This window comes from Hemiscyllium ocellatum, chromosome 46 (assembly GCF_020745735.1).
Source record: "Hemiscyllium ocellatum isolate sHemOce1 chromosome 46, sHemOce1.pat.X.cur, whole genome shotgun sequence".
Taxonomy (NCBI): domain Eukaryota; kingdom Metazoa; phylum Chordata; class Chondrichthyes; order Orectolobiformes; family Hemiscylliidae; genus Hemiscyllium; species Hemiscyllium ocellatum.
The window spans coordinates 7,263,559-7,279,435 of NC_083446.1; the positions used below are offsets into that span (position 1 = coordinate 7,263,559).

At 48.8% G+C, this 15,877-nt stretch overlaps 1 protein-coding gene across 1 annotated transcript in view; it reads left to right on the forward strand.

The window, feature by feature from the left end:
- Nucleotides 1-1,857: 1,857 nt before the first annotated feature.
- The window catches only part of LOC132836288 (ependymin-like), a 33,535-nt gene continuing 19,515 nt past the window's right edge, over nt 1,858-15,877 (forward strand). Inside the window, exons 1-3 of the mRNA XM_060855680.1 lie at nt 1,858-1,964; nt 4,456-4,563; nt 12,739-12,773. Coding sequence (XP_060711663.1) covers nt 4,494-4,563; nt 12,739-12,773 — 105 coding nt within the window. The 5' untranslated portion in view covers nt 1,858-1,964; nt 4,456-4,493. The remainder of the gene's footprint in view (nt 1,965-4,455; nt 4,564-12,738; nt 12,774-15,877) is intronic.

Consider the following 15,877-nt stretch of genomic DNA (forward strand, 5'->3'; position numbering starts at 1 on the left):
AGACAAAGGGGCCTGTTTCCTTGCTGTATGACTTGATGACTTGGCAGGCACAGTGGTTCAGCGTTTAGCACTCACTCCAACCTCAGACCACTGTCTGTGTGAGGTTCGCACATTCTCTGCATGGGTTTCCTCCCACAGTCCAAAGATGTGCAGGTGAGGGTGGATTGGCCAAGCTAACCTTCCCATAGTGTCCAGGGATGTGCAGGTGAGGGTGGTTTGGCCAAGCTAACCTTCCCATAGTGTCCAGGGATGTGCAGGTGAGGGTGGATTGGCCAAGCTAACCTTCCCATAGTGTCCAGGGATGTGCAGGTGAGGGTGGATTGGCCAAACTAACCTTTCCATAGTGTCCAGGGATGTGCAGGCTAGGTGGGTCAGCCCAAGGGAAATGGAGGGTCGCAGGGACAGAGCAGGCGGGTGGAGTGGGGCTGGCTGGGTTGCTCTTCAGGGGGTCAATGTGGACTTGATGGGCTGAATGGCCTGCTTCTCCACTGTAGGGACTCGAAGTGAAATTGGATCTAATGTTCCTTCGATGCAGGAGCTGAATTGTTATCCATGATTTATTGGCAGTTTCAAGGGTTCATTAGTTACACCAGCTTTGCAAAGACAAATAAATAGCAGTCCCATTTTCTTGTAGCCTCACACTTGGTCTGCTTGGGGAGTGATCCATGAGAGCTGGATCAATGAAACTCATGAAGCTATCAAGAAGGTTCCTCTCACCTTTTGTGTCTGAACCTCCAATTCTGTCTCAGTATTTACTGGCCATGGTCTGTCTCCTGACTGACTGCAAACATTCAGAGATTCACATGAATGAGCTCAGCCATCTCAAGCCCAGGACATCACCCTAGGATATTTCCTACTCAGCCTGTTCACCGACGTTCCTACACACCTCTACAGCAGGTGGGAAGATAGGAACATGGAATGTAGGAGTAGGCCATATGGACCTTCGAGCCTACTCCACCATTCAATAGGATCATGGCTGATCATCGAACTCAGACCACTGTTCCCCGCTTTCTCCCTCATACCCTTTAGCCCTGAGGACTACATCTGCGTTGTTCTTGAAAATATTGACTGTTTTGTTCTCAACGGTTTCCTGTGCCGGAGAGTTCCGCAGGTCACCACTTCCTAGGGTGAGACTATCTCTCCCTACATCTCAGTCCTAAATGGCCTGTGTGTCAATATGGTGTGTATAATTCTGTGCCTTTGTCAATATTCTAAGCATTCTGGGATTTGTTTTGGTTATTGTGTAAGCGTGTTAGGACCTTGGCAAAACAGTGTTATGATGTTCATCGCTGCGTATAAACAGCACGGGGAGGTGGAACTGAACAGAATGAGAGAGCAGACGTATATAAATGTGCAGCAGAAAAATAGTTCACCAATGATTAACTATAAGAGCAGAGCTTGATATATCTCTGATTCCCAATAATAGCTGTATTTGGTATGAGTTGATAATAAATGCTGTGAGTAAGAAATTAGATGCAGAATAAAATGGTAAACTTTGCTGTCTTCTTAACTATTTCGTCTCAAACCCTGACGAATAATGCAGCAGAAAGTCACACAATAACTTATCAATACTCACACCTATCCCTGTAAGTATGTTACTACTCACAAGGCAGTCTCTGCTGGAGAGGTTTGAGATACACGAGGTGTGTTACTGTCCATAGTCCTGAGACTCCCTCACATGGTTAAGATGTGAATTTACTGCACTGAAGTGAATTATATCCACTTTCACTGCCTCCCCCCAGGGCCAACATATTACCCAATACCTCCCCACACAAAGTTCAACATCGAGCCACGGTCTGAAAGAGTATTTGCTCTGCTTTGAGAATAATCATTGGCTGCCTTTGTGTTGAATTATGTAACCGCGGTGTCACCTGATGTTTATCCCGTGATGAGGAAGTATAAAGAGTAATAGTTTGAAGTTGCTCTTCAGGAGTGTGACAACATCGGAGCTGTTCGATTGACGAGTGAGTGTGGGGGTGTATGGCAGCCCTGGATAAAGTTTCCATATTGTACAGATTGTTCACTTCAGTCAGTGTGGGGCGATTGTCAGGATTACTGCCAAGCTGGATTAGTTCAGCAGAGTTTTATTTGAAGGGCTTTAACCTGAGCTCCGGGAGGGGCTGGGCTTTTTCCACAGCCAACAGCAACTTGCCTTCGGTTGGGGAGAAATGTCCCAAAGTGTTTCGGAGGAGTGTTCACAAAATGTGACTCCTGTCCAGGTGAGGAGGGAGGTGAGCTAAAGCCAGGCCAAACAGCCAGGTGTGAGGAGCAGTGAGGGTTTTAAAGAGAGGGTTCCTGAACTTCGAGGCTGAGGGGGGGAACAGTAGAATTGAGGAGTGTGGGAAAAAGGAACTGGAGGAACGGAAAGGGTTTGGGGAATTGTGAAGCTGGGGGGAAGGATGCACAGACGGGGAAGAGGCAAGGTAACGGGGTGGGGAGTGGGGAACTTGAAAATGAAGGGGAGAATTTAAAAGCGCTGTGAGTTGGGCAGACCACGTCGGTCAGTGAGAAAGGAGATTGGCTGACAATACAAGGCAGTGGAGTTTGGAAGGAGCTGCAGGCCATGGGGTGGCTGGGCCACAGACCATCGGAGCAGTCGTCTTAGCAAAAAGGATGGACCAAGGCTGGGGGAGGAACCAAGGAGGGTGCGGGCTCAGTGCAGCCAATGTGTAACCTCCCTCTGTCGCTGTAGCTGACATCGGTAAACTCTCAACAAAGAGCTGGAGTTCACCACCAAACAAAGACCTTGGGGTGTTGCTTCATAGTTCCCCTGAAAGTGGAGTCACAGGTGGGCAGGTTGGTGAAGAAGGTGTTTGGTACACTTGCCTTTATTGGTCAGTGCATGGGAGTTCAGAGGTCATGTTGCAGCTGTACAGGACATTGGTTAGACCACTTTTGGAATACTGCATTCAGTTCACTCTCCCCACTATAAAAAGGATGTAGTGAAACTTGAAAGGGTTCAGAAAAGATTTACAAGGATGTTGCCAAGGGTTGGAGGGTTTGAGGTGTAGGGAGAGGCTGAACAGGCTGGGGGTGTTTTCCCTGGAGGGTCGGAGGCTGAGGGGTGACCTTATAGAGGTTTGTAAAGTCATGATGGGCATGGATAGGGTAAATAGCCAAGATATTTTTCCCAGGGTTGGAGAGTTCATAGCTAGATAGCATAGGTTTAAGGTGAGAGGGGAAAGATTTAAAAGGGACTTAGGGGGCAACATTTTCACACAGAGGGTGGTGCGTGTATGGAATGAGCTGCCGGAGGAAGTGGTGGAGGCTGGTACAATGACAACATTTAAAAGGAATCTGTATTTGTACAAGAATAGGAAGGGTTTAGAGGGATATGGGCCAAATGCTGATAGATGGGACTAGTTTAATTTTGGATATCTGCTCGGTATGATAAATTAGACCACATGGTCCATTTCTGTGCTGTACAGCTCTGTGACCCTGTAATTTGCTTCTGACAATGTCCTTGTCACGCTCCTCTGTGAGAAAGGTACCATACAAATGTCTTTGTTGTTGTTGTGTGATCTTCTCAGAGCTTTCCAGCAGCTGGCAACAGGTAAGCGTTGGGTTGAGATGTTGGAAATCCCCCTGTGGGACCTGATCTCTGACAATCCAACCCAAGGCCCTATCTGAGCCATTGGCTGAAATAGCAGCACCGCCCACTGAAGGTATGGGCACTGCCTCGGGCAGAATTTTTCCCTTCAGGACGATGGTGGCTGAAGGCGCCAAATCAATTCCAATCCCTTGTTCAAATAATTCCCACACGGAGTCTTTAATATCGAGCTGCTTGAGCCATTTGATGTAACCTTGGTTTTGGATCCTGGTTAGAAAGGGGGCAGTGCTGATGGTCCCTCAGTGTTTTACTGATGGGGCAGCCCCAGTGCCATGTCTAAAGGCAGGCAGGGTCATGGAGTAAGTGTCACTATGTGAGGCTGTGGTCACGTTGGTGATTGGGCCTCATGGTATAAGTACTGATCATTGACTCATCCACCCAGTGTTGTAGAATATATTGCTGTGGTTTAACTCCTGTGGGGACTTGGCTCCCCCATTAATTTACCCCACACCTGCACTGCCTCTTCTGCAGCTACTGACTCCTTCCAGCAGGGCCTCGCGCATCCACGGTGCGGGGAGCCGCAACAGCCAGCTATTCGACTCTGGGTGCTTGATCCTTCCAGCTGAGGTGGTGGGGTGGGGGAAGGCCACTCAACTCTGCCCCACCCTCCCCGTCTCTGTCCCGGGTCTTACCGAGGCCCGTTCTGGCTCCTGTCACGAGCGCGAGAACGCCCCAATCCGGGGCAGACTGCCGAACCCTGAGCTGGCTTTCTCAGTGCCTGAGCCTCTGTCTCCAGAGCCAAGGGGACGGTGTGGGAGCAGGGATTCACCAGGAGTCAATCTCCAAAAGATGATTTAAAAAAACGTAAAGGCGCCCTGGTTTTGCGTTTCTCTGTGTCTCCGCAGGATTTGAAATTCCGACACCGAGAGGTGAGAGTGGGAAGATGGCGACCGTGCTGTTCATCTGCTCCTTGTTCTTCCTGGGCGCTTTAGGAAGTGCACCGAAACCTTGTAGTGAGTACACCTTACACCTCACCCTGTCAGAACCCAAGGGAATAGGACAGAGACAGGTCCATTGGGATAATACGCTGGGTTTCACATAGAACATAGAACACTACAGGCCCTTCGGCCCTCGATGTTGCGCCGACCTGTGAACCCAATCTGAAGTTCACCCAACCTAAACTATTTCATTTCTATCCACACATTTACCCAGCGACCAATTAAATGTCCTTGAAGATGTCGAGTCTCCTACTGTTGCAGGCAGTGGATTCCAAGTCCCCACTACTCCCTGAATAAAGAAACTACCTCTGACATCTGTCCGATATCAATTACCCCTCAATTTAAGGCTCTAATAAATATTAGAGCAGAGAATCGCAAAGTTAGGCCAGGACCCCCGTTGATGTTGCGAGGTCAAATACTAGGGTACTGAGGAGTTCCAGCTTTTCTCTCTCTCTCTCCCCCTCTCTCTCTCTCTCCCTCTCTCTCTCTCTCTCTCTCTCTCTCTTTCTCTTTCTCTCTGTCCCCCACCTCCCCACCTCTTAAAGCACCCCATCTGTCTCATACCGCCCTGGCTGACTGGATCTTGCTCCATTCTATTGATTACAGCTCTCCTTACTGTGCACCTGGTTGCTAAGAATTATAGAAGCAGGCTGTTCAGCCCATCGAGTCCATACCAACCCTCCGAATAGCATCCCACCCAGACCCACCCCTGTAACTCTGTATTCCCCATGACTAACCCACTTGGCCTGCACATCCCTGGGCACTATAGGACAATTTAGCACGGCCAATCCACCCTAACCTGCACATCCCTGGGCACTATGGGACAATTTAGCACGGCCAATCCACCCTAACCTGCACATCCCTGGGCACTATGGGACAATTTAGCACGGCCAATCCACCCTCACCTGCACATCCCTGGGCACTATAGGACAATTTAGCACGGCCAATCCACCCTAACCTGCACATCCCTGGGCACTATGGGACAATTTAGCACGGCCAATCCACCCTAACCTGCACATCCCTGGGCACTATGGGACAATTTAGCACGGCCAATCCACCCTAACCTGCACATCCCTGGGCACTATAGGACAATTTAGCACGGCCAATCCACCCTAACCTGCACATCCCTGGGCACTATGGGACAATTTAGCACGGCCAATCCACCCTAACCTGCACATCCCTGGGCACTATAGGACAATTTAGCACGGCCAATCCACCCTAACCTGCACATCCCTGGGCACTATGGGACAATTTAGCACGGCCAATCCACCCTCACCTGCACATCCCTGGGCACTATAGGACAATTTAGCACGGCCAATCCACCCTAACCTGCACATCCCTGGGCACTATGGGACAATTTAGCACGGCCAATCCACCCTAACCTGCACATCCCTGGGCACTATGGGACAATTTAGCACGGCCAATCCACCCTAACCTGCACATCCCTGGGCACTATAGGACAATTTAGCACGGCCAATCCACCCTAACCTGCACATCCCTGGGCACTATGGGACAATTTAGCACGACCAATCCACCCTAACCTGCACATCCCTGGGCACTATGGGACAATTTAGCACAGCCAATCCACCCTAACCTGCACATCCCTGGGCACTATGGGACAGCATGGCCAATCCTCCCGAACCTACACATCCCTGGACACTATTGGACAATTTAGCACGGCCAATCCACCCTAACCTGCACATCTCTGGGCACTATGGGACAATTTAGCACGGCCAATCCACCCTAACCTGCACATCCCTGGGCACTATGGGACAATTTAGCACGGCTAATCCACCCTAACCTGCACATGTTTGGACTGTTGGAGGAAACCGGAGCACCCGGAGCAAACTGTACACACACACGGGGCGAGAATGTGCAAACATCACACAGACAGTCGCCCGAGGGTGGGATTGAACCTGGCACCCTGGTACCGTGAGGCAGCAGTGCTAACCAGTGAGCCACCATGTCGCCCCATATGCTTTAATCACTCTCGTCAACCCTTGCAACCCAACCCCGGCACTTGCCAACACATGAATAGCACGTGATCCAGATAAACGATCTACAGCCCTGCAAACAGGCTCCGTGATGATCAAAGACAGCTACCTAACCATTCCAATCCCACTTCCCAGCACTTGACCATCGCCTTGGCATCAAAAGCGCACGTCAAAAAACTTTTCAGGATTTTACAGCACAGAAGGAGGCCATTTGACCCATCATGGCTGTACCTGCCCCTGGGATAAGCTGCCCAGCTCGTCCCACTGACCAGTCCTGTCTCTGCAGACCTCTAAGTTCGTCCCTTTCAACTATGTTTCTAGATGTCTTTTGAAACCTCCTGTGGAATCTGCCTCCACCACTCTCCCAGGCAGCGCACCCCAAAATCCTAACAGCTCTCTGGGTGAAGACGTTTCCCCTCATCTCACTCTGCTTAAAATTGTGACCCTCTGACTTACCGTCTAGTGGAAACAGAATATCCTGCATTACCCTGTTTATAATTTTGAACATGTCGATAAGTTTCTCTGCTCCAGGGAAAATAAGCCCAATCTCTCTCATCTTTCCTTATATCCACGATCCCTTCTTCCTGGTAGTAAATCTCCTTTGAACTCTCTCAGGGGCTTTAACATCCTTTCTTAAATGAGGTGCCCAGAACTGAACACAACACTCCAAATGTGGCTTGACCAATGATTTGTCGAGGTGTAGCATCACTTCCTTACTTTTACACTCTATGTCTCTATTCATAAACCCAAGGATACCATAAGCCTTGCAACAACTGCCCATAGTGTCCAAAGTTGTGCAGGTTAGATGGATTAGCTGTTGGAAATGCAGGTTTACAGGGATAGGATAGGGTGGTGGGTCTGAGTGAGATACACTTTGGAGGGTGGGGTGTGAACTCGATGGGCTGAATGGCCTGCTTCCGCACTGTAGGAATTTCTATTCTATTCTTTTCGATCTGTTTCAACTTACCTGTCCATCTTCAGAGAACCATGCACATGAACCCCAAGGTCCCTCTCATCCTGTACTCCCCTCTGAGGTGGACCATTGAGGCCTGTGTTGTCTCTCTATGTTTTGTCTATCAGACTGTGTTACCTCACATTTTTCTGCATTGAAATTCATCTAGAGTCATAGAGATGTACAGCATGGAAGCAGACCTTTCGGTCCAACCCGTCCATGCCGACCAGATATCCCAACCCAATCTCGTCCCACCTGCTCGCACCCGGCCCATATCCCTCCAAACCCTTCCTATTCATATACCCATCCAAATGCCTCTTAAATGTTGTCATTGTACCAACCTCCACCACATTCTCTGGCAGCTGATTCCATGCACGTACCACCCTCTATGTGAAAAAGTTGCCCCGTAGGTTTCTTTTATATCTTTCCCCTCTCACGCTAAACCTATGCCCTCTAGTTCTGGACTCCCAGGGAAAAGACTTTGTCTATTTACCCTATCCGTGCCCTTCATAGTTTTGTAAACTTCCAGGGAAAACAGCCCCAGCCTGTTCAGCCTCCCCCTGTAGCTCAAATCCTCCAACCCTGGCAACATCCTTGTAAATCATTTCTCAACCCTTTCAAGTTTCACAACATCTTTCCGATAGGAAGGAGACCAGAATTGCACACAATACTCTAACAGTGGCCTAACCAATGTCCTGTGCAGCCGCAACACGACCTTCCAACTCCTGTCCTCAATACTCTGACCGATAAAGTCACTGTCCTATCTACCTGCGATTCCACTTTGTATCTGCTCATTTGTCCACCTTGTCAATGTCCCTCTGAAGTTGCGCAACATCGTCCTCACAATTCCGTTTCCTCCCTAGCTTTGCATCATCTGCAATTTAGAGATTTATCCCTCAACACCCGTTTTCAAATCATTTCTGCAAATCAGAAAGGCCAGGATCCCAACACCAGTCGCTGGGTGACATCATTTCAACTCGTCTCCAGTCTGAGAAATGCCCATCCACCCTTACCCTCTACTTCCTGCGTTTAAGCTAAATTCTAATCCATGTTGCCAAGGACCATCAATTTCTGCCATGGGGCAACGTAACAAATACTTCCTGAAAACCTAAACGCATACCATCCACAACACTACCCGCACCCACTACCTGCGTCGCCTTCCTAACTGTGGTGAGGGCTTCAGTCTCTTCCCAACTTCCTAGGCAGTGATTCCCATATTCCCGCCACCCTCTGGGTGAAAGCGTTCCTCCTCATACTCCTCCCTAAATTTCCTTTCCCTTCCCTTAAATCCGAAGCCACAAAGGGACTTGGGAGTCCGAGTTCAGGCTTCTTTTAAAGTTAACGTGGAGGTTCAGTTGGCAGTCAGGAAGGCAAATGCAATGTCAGCATTCATTTCGAGTGGGCTCGAATACAAGAGCAGGGATGTGCTGCTCCGGCTCTGGATAGTCTGCATTTGGAAGGTTGGGAGCAGTTTTGGGCACCGTATCTAAGAAAGGATACGGCCAAATAAAGGGACCTCGGGGAACAGGTGAAAGTGGAGTCACAGGTAGACAGGAAAGTAACAAAAGCATTTGGTAGGTTTGCCTTTATTGGTCAGTGCATGGAATATAGGAGTTGGAAGGTCATGTTGTGGCTGTACAGGACATTGGTTAGGCCACTTTTGGAATACTGCGTTCAATTCTGGTCTCCCTGCTATCGGAGGGACGTTGTGAAACTTGAAAGGGTTCAGAAAAGATTCACAAGGATGCTGCTGGGGTTGGAGGGTTTGAGCCACAGAGAGAAGCTGGGGCTTTTTATCCATTGACCGTCGGAGGCTGAGGGGTGACCTTCTAGAAGTTTAGATGATCATGTGGGGCATGGATCAAGTGAATAGTCAAAGTCTTTCCCCCGGGGTAGGGCAGTCCAGAACTAGAGGGCACAGGTTTAAAAAGGGGAAAGATTTAAAAAAGACCTAAGGGGCAACTTTTTCACACAGAGGGTGGTGCGTGTGTGGAATGAGCTGCCAGAGGAAGTGGTGGAGGCTGGTGCAATTGCAACATTTAAAAGGCATCTGGATGGGGACAGGAATAGGAAGGGTTTGGAGGGATATGGACCAAATGCTGGCAAATGGGACTCGATTAATTGAGCATATCTGGTCGGCATGGACGAGTTGGACCGAATGGTCTGTTTCTGTGCTGTACATCTCTCTGACTCTGTGACTCTGATGTGCTGGCATTGGAGTGGATCCAAAGAAGGTTTTGTCATATGAGGACTCTGGGTCTGTAATCGATGGAGGATGAGAGGGGGATCTGATTGAGACTTGGAGAATACTTGGACAGAGTGGACATAGAGAAGATCTTTCTACCAGTAGGAGGGACTAAGACCCAAGGTCAGAGCCTCATGGGAAGGGATGACCCTTTAGAACTGAGATGAGGAGGAATTTCTCCAGCCAGGGGGTGGTGAATCTGTGGATCTCATTGTCACAGAGGGCTGTGAAGCCAAGTCATTGAGTATATTTAGATTAGATTACTTAAAGTGTGGAAACAGGCCCTTCGGCCCAACAAGTCCACACCGACCCGCCAAAGCGCAACCCACCCATACCCCTACATTACCCCTTTACCTAACATTATGGGCAATTTGGAATGGGCTGAAAATGTGTTGCTGGTTAAAGCACAGCAGGTTAGGCAGCATCCAAGGAACAGGAAATTTGACATTTCGGGCCAGAGCCCAATGGCCAATTCACCTGACCTGCACATCTTGGGACTGTGGGAGGAAACCGGAGCACCCGGAGGAAACCCACGCAGACACGGGGAGAACGTGCAAACTCCACACAGTCAGTCGCCTGAGTCGGGAATTGAACCCGGGTCTCCAGCGCTGTGAGGCAGCAGTGCTAACCACTGTGCCACCGTGCCGCCCACTAAGACAGAGATAGATAGTTTCTTGATGCATAATGGGATCAAGGCTTATGGGGAAAGGACAGGAACATGGAATTGAGAAACATACCAGCCATTATCGTATAGGCAGACCTGGTGGGTCAAATGGCCCAATTCTGCTCCTATGTCTTCTGATCTTATTGCTTGAATTCCATGCCCCCCTGACATTGATCGCTGCATCAAGGTGGAAAAGTTTCTTCCTGTCTACCCGATCTAAGGCCCTCATCATGTTATACCTCTCAATCCTGTCCCCTTCAGTCTCTGCTCTAAGGAAAGCGACCCCAGTCTGTCCAATCTCTCTCCATCGCTGAAACTCTCCAGCCCCAGGTAACATCCTGGGAAATATCCCTGTGCAGTGCTATCCCATCCCACCGACCGTGTGGATTCCCAGAACTGTGCACAGTCCCCTAGTTGTGGCCTAATCAGCATTTTACACAGTTCCAGCATCACCTCCTTGCTCTTAAACTCTATGTCTCAGCTAATAAGGGCAAACATTCCATGTGCCTTCTTAACCACCTATCCTCAGATGGACCAGGGTGATGAGTGCCCACTTTCTGATTGGTTTACCGAGGGCAAGGATGAGCTTGACTGCCCAATTTCTGATTGGTTACCGAGGGCGATGATGAGTGCCCTCAGTGGTTAGAACCGCTGCGTCACGGCGCCAGGGAGCCGGGTTCAATCCCACCCTCGGGCGACTGTGCGGAGTTTGCACGTTCTCCCTGTTTCTGGGGTGTGTAGGTTAGGGTGGATTGGCCGTGCTAAATTGTCCCATAGTGCCCAGGGATGTGCAGGTTAGGGTGGATTGGCCATGCTAAATTGCCCCATAGTGCCCAGAGATGTGCAGGTTAGGGTGGATTGGCCGTGCTAAATTGTCCCATAGTGCCCAGGGATGTGCAGGTTAGGGTGGATTGGCCATGCTAAATTGCCCCATAGTGCCCAGAGATGTGCAGGTTAGGGTGGATTGGCCATGCTAAATTGCCCTATAGTGTCCAGGGATGTGCAGGTTAGGGTGGATTGGCCATACTACATTGTCCCATCGTGCCCAGGGATGTGCAGGTTAGGGTGGATTGGCCATGCTAACTTGCCCCATAGTGCCCAGAGATGTGCAGGTTAGGGTGGATTGGCCGTGCTAAATTGTCCCATAGTGCCCAGGGATGTGCAGGTTAGGGTGGATTGGCCATGCTACATTGTCCCATAGTGCCCAGAGATGTGCAGGTTAGGGTGGATTGGCCATGCTAAATTGCCCTATAGTGTCCAGGGATGTGCAGGTTAGGGTGGATTGGCCGTGCTAAACTGTCCCATAGTGCCCAGGGATGTGCAGGTTAGGGTGGATTGGCCGTGCTAAATTGTCCCATAGTGCCCAGGGATGTGCAGGTTAGGGTGGATTGGCCATACTACATTGTCCCATAGTGCCCAGGGATGTGCAGGTTAGGGTGGATTGGCCAAGCTAAATCGTCCCATAGTGCCCAGGGATGTGCAGGTTAGGGTGGATTGGCCATGCTACATTGTCCCATAGTGCCCCAGGGATGTGCAGGTTAGGGTGGATTGGCCGTGCTAAATTGTCCCATAGTGCCCAGGGATGTGCAGGTTAGGGTGGATTGGCCATGCTAAATTGCCTGTTGTGTTAGGTGCAATGTAAAGAAATAAAGGAATGGGTCTGGGTAGGTTACTGTCTGGTAGGTCGGTGTGTTGGGCCGAAGGGCCTGTTTCCACACTGCAGGGATTCTAAGTTCTAAACTGTACATAACATTCATACACTGACTGTTTGATCAGCATAAAACTGCAAACAGTACAAAGAGGAGAGTCGTGGTTTTCCCTGAAAAACTGAGTGAGCCGACGGAAAGATTATCGATATTACAATGGGCTCCAAAAGGCCGGGTACAAAAGGAACGTCCTCCCTCAGGGATGGCCCCAGCACGAGGGACGCGTGTGAATTGAATTAGTTTTTTGTCACATGGATACAGTGAAAAGTTCACAAGTTGCCACATGATGGCACCATCTTCGGTACTATGGTACAGATCCTTCAGTACAAAATCTAGAAAACATTGAAATAAAAATTACAGTATTGCAGATTGCTGGAATAAATTACAAAGTAGAGGAATTATGTACCTGGATTCCTTGGTCCCACTGTTTTGCAATGCTACTGAAGGCCCTCCCATTGTGTAAATGTCAAGTGTAGAGTGGTGCTGGAAATCTTGACTCTAAACTCCAGCATCTGCAGTACCCACTTCTGCCTCTCTTATTGTAAGTCCTATTAGTTGCACCAAAATGCAATACCTCACACTTATCCAAATTGAACGCTGCCTCTGACTCTCCATTTTGTCTCTGACAGCTTCACCAGATCTCCTGGAAGGTCAGAAGACTGTTGTAAGTATCAACATCGCACACCCTGATATCTTTATCTCCCAGAGCTTCACTGCTTGGCGATAAAAAGGGGGAGTTTCTTGACTCACCAGCAATAAAGGCACTTAAGTGGTCAAATATAGACTTCAGCTTGCCACTGGCTTCTCAGCCAGTGGGAAAAATAGCCAACGCCAAAGCAGAAATTCCTGGGGGTACTCAGCTTCTGTGGGAAGAGAAACAGAGTTAATGTTTCGGGAACAACGACCCCGTCTTCAGAATTTCAGTTTGTTGAAAATCTGTGGTAACAAGCCACCCAGCAATTAGGGATCGCCTAAGGTTATTAAACTGGAGAGGGTTCAGCAATGATTTGCCAGGAATGGAAGGGTTGAGGTATGAAAGTAGACTGGAAAGACAGGGACGCTTTTCACTGGAGTGTAGGAGGTTGAGGGGTGACCTTATAAAATCACGAGGGCATAGATAAGGTGACTGATAACTGTCGTTTCCCAAGGGTAGGGGATTTCAAGTCTAGGGGACATATTTTTAAGGTGAGAGGAGAAAGATTTTAAAAAGGACATAAGGGGCAACGTTTTCACACAGAGAGTGGTTCGTGCATGGAATGAACTTCCAGAGGAAGTGGTAGATGCGGGGACAATTACAACATTTAAAAGACACTTAGATGGATAGAAAAGGGTTTGGAGGGATATGGGCCAGGAGCAGGCAGGTGGGACTGGTTGGCCTGAAGAGTCTGTCTCCTATGACTCTATGTGCAGGTTAGAGTCGAAGAGTGTGGTGCTGGAAAAGCACAGCAGGTCAGGCAGCATCCGAGTAGCAGGAGAATCGACGTTTGGGGCATAAGAAAGACTCCAGCATCTGCAGTCCTCACTTTCTCCTATGTGCAGGTTAAGGTGGATTGGCCATGGGAAATGGAGGGTGACAGTGGTGGGATAGAGGGATGGGTCTGGGGTGAGGTGCTCTTTGGAGGGTTGGTGCGGCCTGGATGGGCCAAATGGCCTACTTCCACACTGTAGGGATTCTCTGATTCCATGATTTGGGTTAGTAAGATGTACTAAGTGTTGTGCTGCAGCGACTAATGTCTACAATTTATTAGAACAACATAAGAACTCGGAGCAGGAGTAGGCCATTTGGCCCGTCAAGCCTGCTCCGCCATTCAATAAGATCATGGCTGATCTTTTCATGGACTCAGTTCCTGCCTGCTCACGATGACTCTTAGTTCCTTTACTGTTCAAGCATTGATCTATGTTCGCCTTTCTAGCATTCAGCGAGGTCGCCTCACTGGGTACGGAATTCCACAGATTCACAGCCGTCTGGGGGAAGAAGTTTCTCCTCAGCTCAGTTTTAAATCTGCTCCCCCTTATTTTGAGGCTACGCCCCCAGTTCAAGTTTTGCCCACTAGTGGAAACAACCTCCCTGCTTCTATCTGACCTATTTCCTTCATAATTTTACATGTTTCTATAAATCCCCCATCGCTCTTCCAAATTCCAATGAGTACAGACCCAGTCTACTGAATCTTCGAGAAGATTCTGGAGGTCTACCACATGGTCCAAGTCTTCTGTCCCTCAGTATCTATCCATTGATGATCTTGTGAGTTGCTGCGTGCAATAGGCCTAATGTAAATGCCAGTATTTGTTGTCACATACTCACTCTGACTCATTATCCTGACTGAAAATGTGTTGCTGGAAAAGCGCAGCAGGTCAGGCAGCATCCAAGGAACAGGAAATTCGATGTTTCGGGCATAAGTCCTTCTTCAGGAGAAGGGCGAAACGTCGAATTTCCTGTTCCTTGGATGCTGCCTGACCTGCTGCGCTTTTCCAGCAACACATTTTCAGCTCTGATCTCCAGCATCTGCAGACTTCACTTTCTCCTCATTATCCTGACTGCCTGTTCACATGACCATATGACATCCCTTGGACACTATGAGTGCAATTTTGTGAATTGCTGTGAGTAAAAGGACCATAAGAGAATGTTATCGTTGATTACAAAGGTAATTGCCTACAAAGGTTCAGCCTTGCTTAATGGTAAGGTCCTGGGGAGTGTTGCTGAACGAAGAGACCTTGGAGTGGAGGTTCATTGTTCCTTGAAAGTGGAGTCACAGGTAGATAGGATAGTGAAGAAGGCATTTGGTATGCCTGCCTTTATTAGTCAGTGCATGGGGTATACGAGTTGGGGAGGTCATGTTGCAGCTGTACAGGACATTGGTTAGACCACTATTGGAATATTGTGTGCAATTCTGGTCTCTCTGCTATAAGTAAAAAGTGAGGAAAGATGAAGGGCTCTGGCCCGAAACGTCGAATTTCCTGTTCCTTGGATGCTGCCTGACCTGCTGTGCTTTAACCAGCAACACATTTTCAGCTCTCTCTGCTATAGAAAAGATGTTGTGAAACTTGAAAGGGTTCAGTAAAGATTTACAATGATGTGGCCAGGGTTGGAGTGTGTGAGCTACAGGGAGAGGCTGAACAGGCTGGGGCTGTTTTCCCTGAAGTGTCGAAGACTGAGGGATGCCCTTATAGAGGTTTATAAAATCATGAGGGGCATGGATAGGGTAAATAGACAAGGTCTTTTCCCTGGGGTGGGGGGAGTCCAGAACTAGAGGGGCTTAGGTTTAGGGTGAGAGGGGAAACTTTTTCACACAGAGGGTGGTGCGTGTGTGGAATGAGCTGCCAGAGGAAGTGGTGGAGGCTGGTACAATAACAGCATTTAAAAGGCATCTGGATGGGGACATGAATAGGAAGGGTTTGGAGGGATATGGGCCAAGTGCTGGCAAATGGGACTAGATTAATTTAGGCTATCTGGTCAGCACGGAGGGGTTGGGCCGAAGGGTCTGTTTCTACTCACTATATATCTAAGACTCTAAGTAGGGAGGTTACGGTGAACAGGACACTAGTGATACTGCTTCGGAAGTATTATGCACAGGTTCGACTACCTTATGTAAGGAAGGATGCTAATGCATTGAAGGAGCTCTGAGAACACTTTATCAAACTAATACCTGAACTCGGGACTTGCCTGATAAGGAAAGGTTAGACCGGCTAAATTTGTATTTTTTGAAGTTTCAAGTAGAGAATTGATTGCAAATGTAAATGCAGGGTAAATCATCGAATCCCTACAGTGCA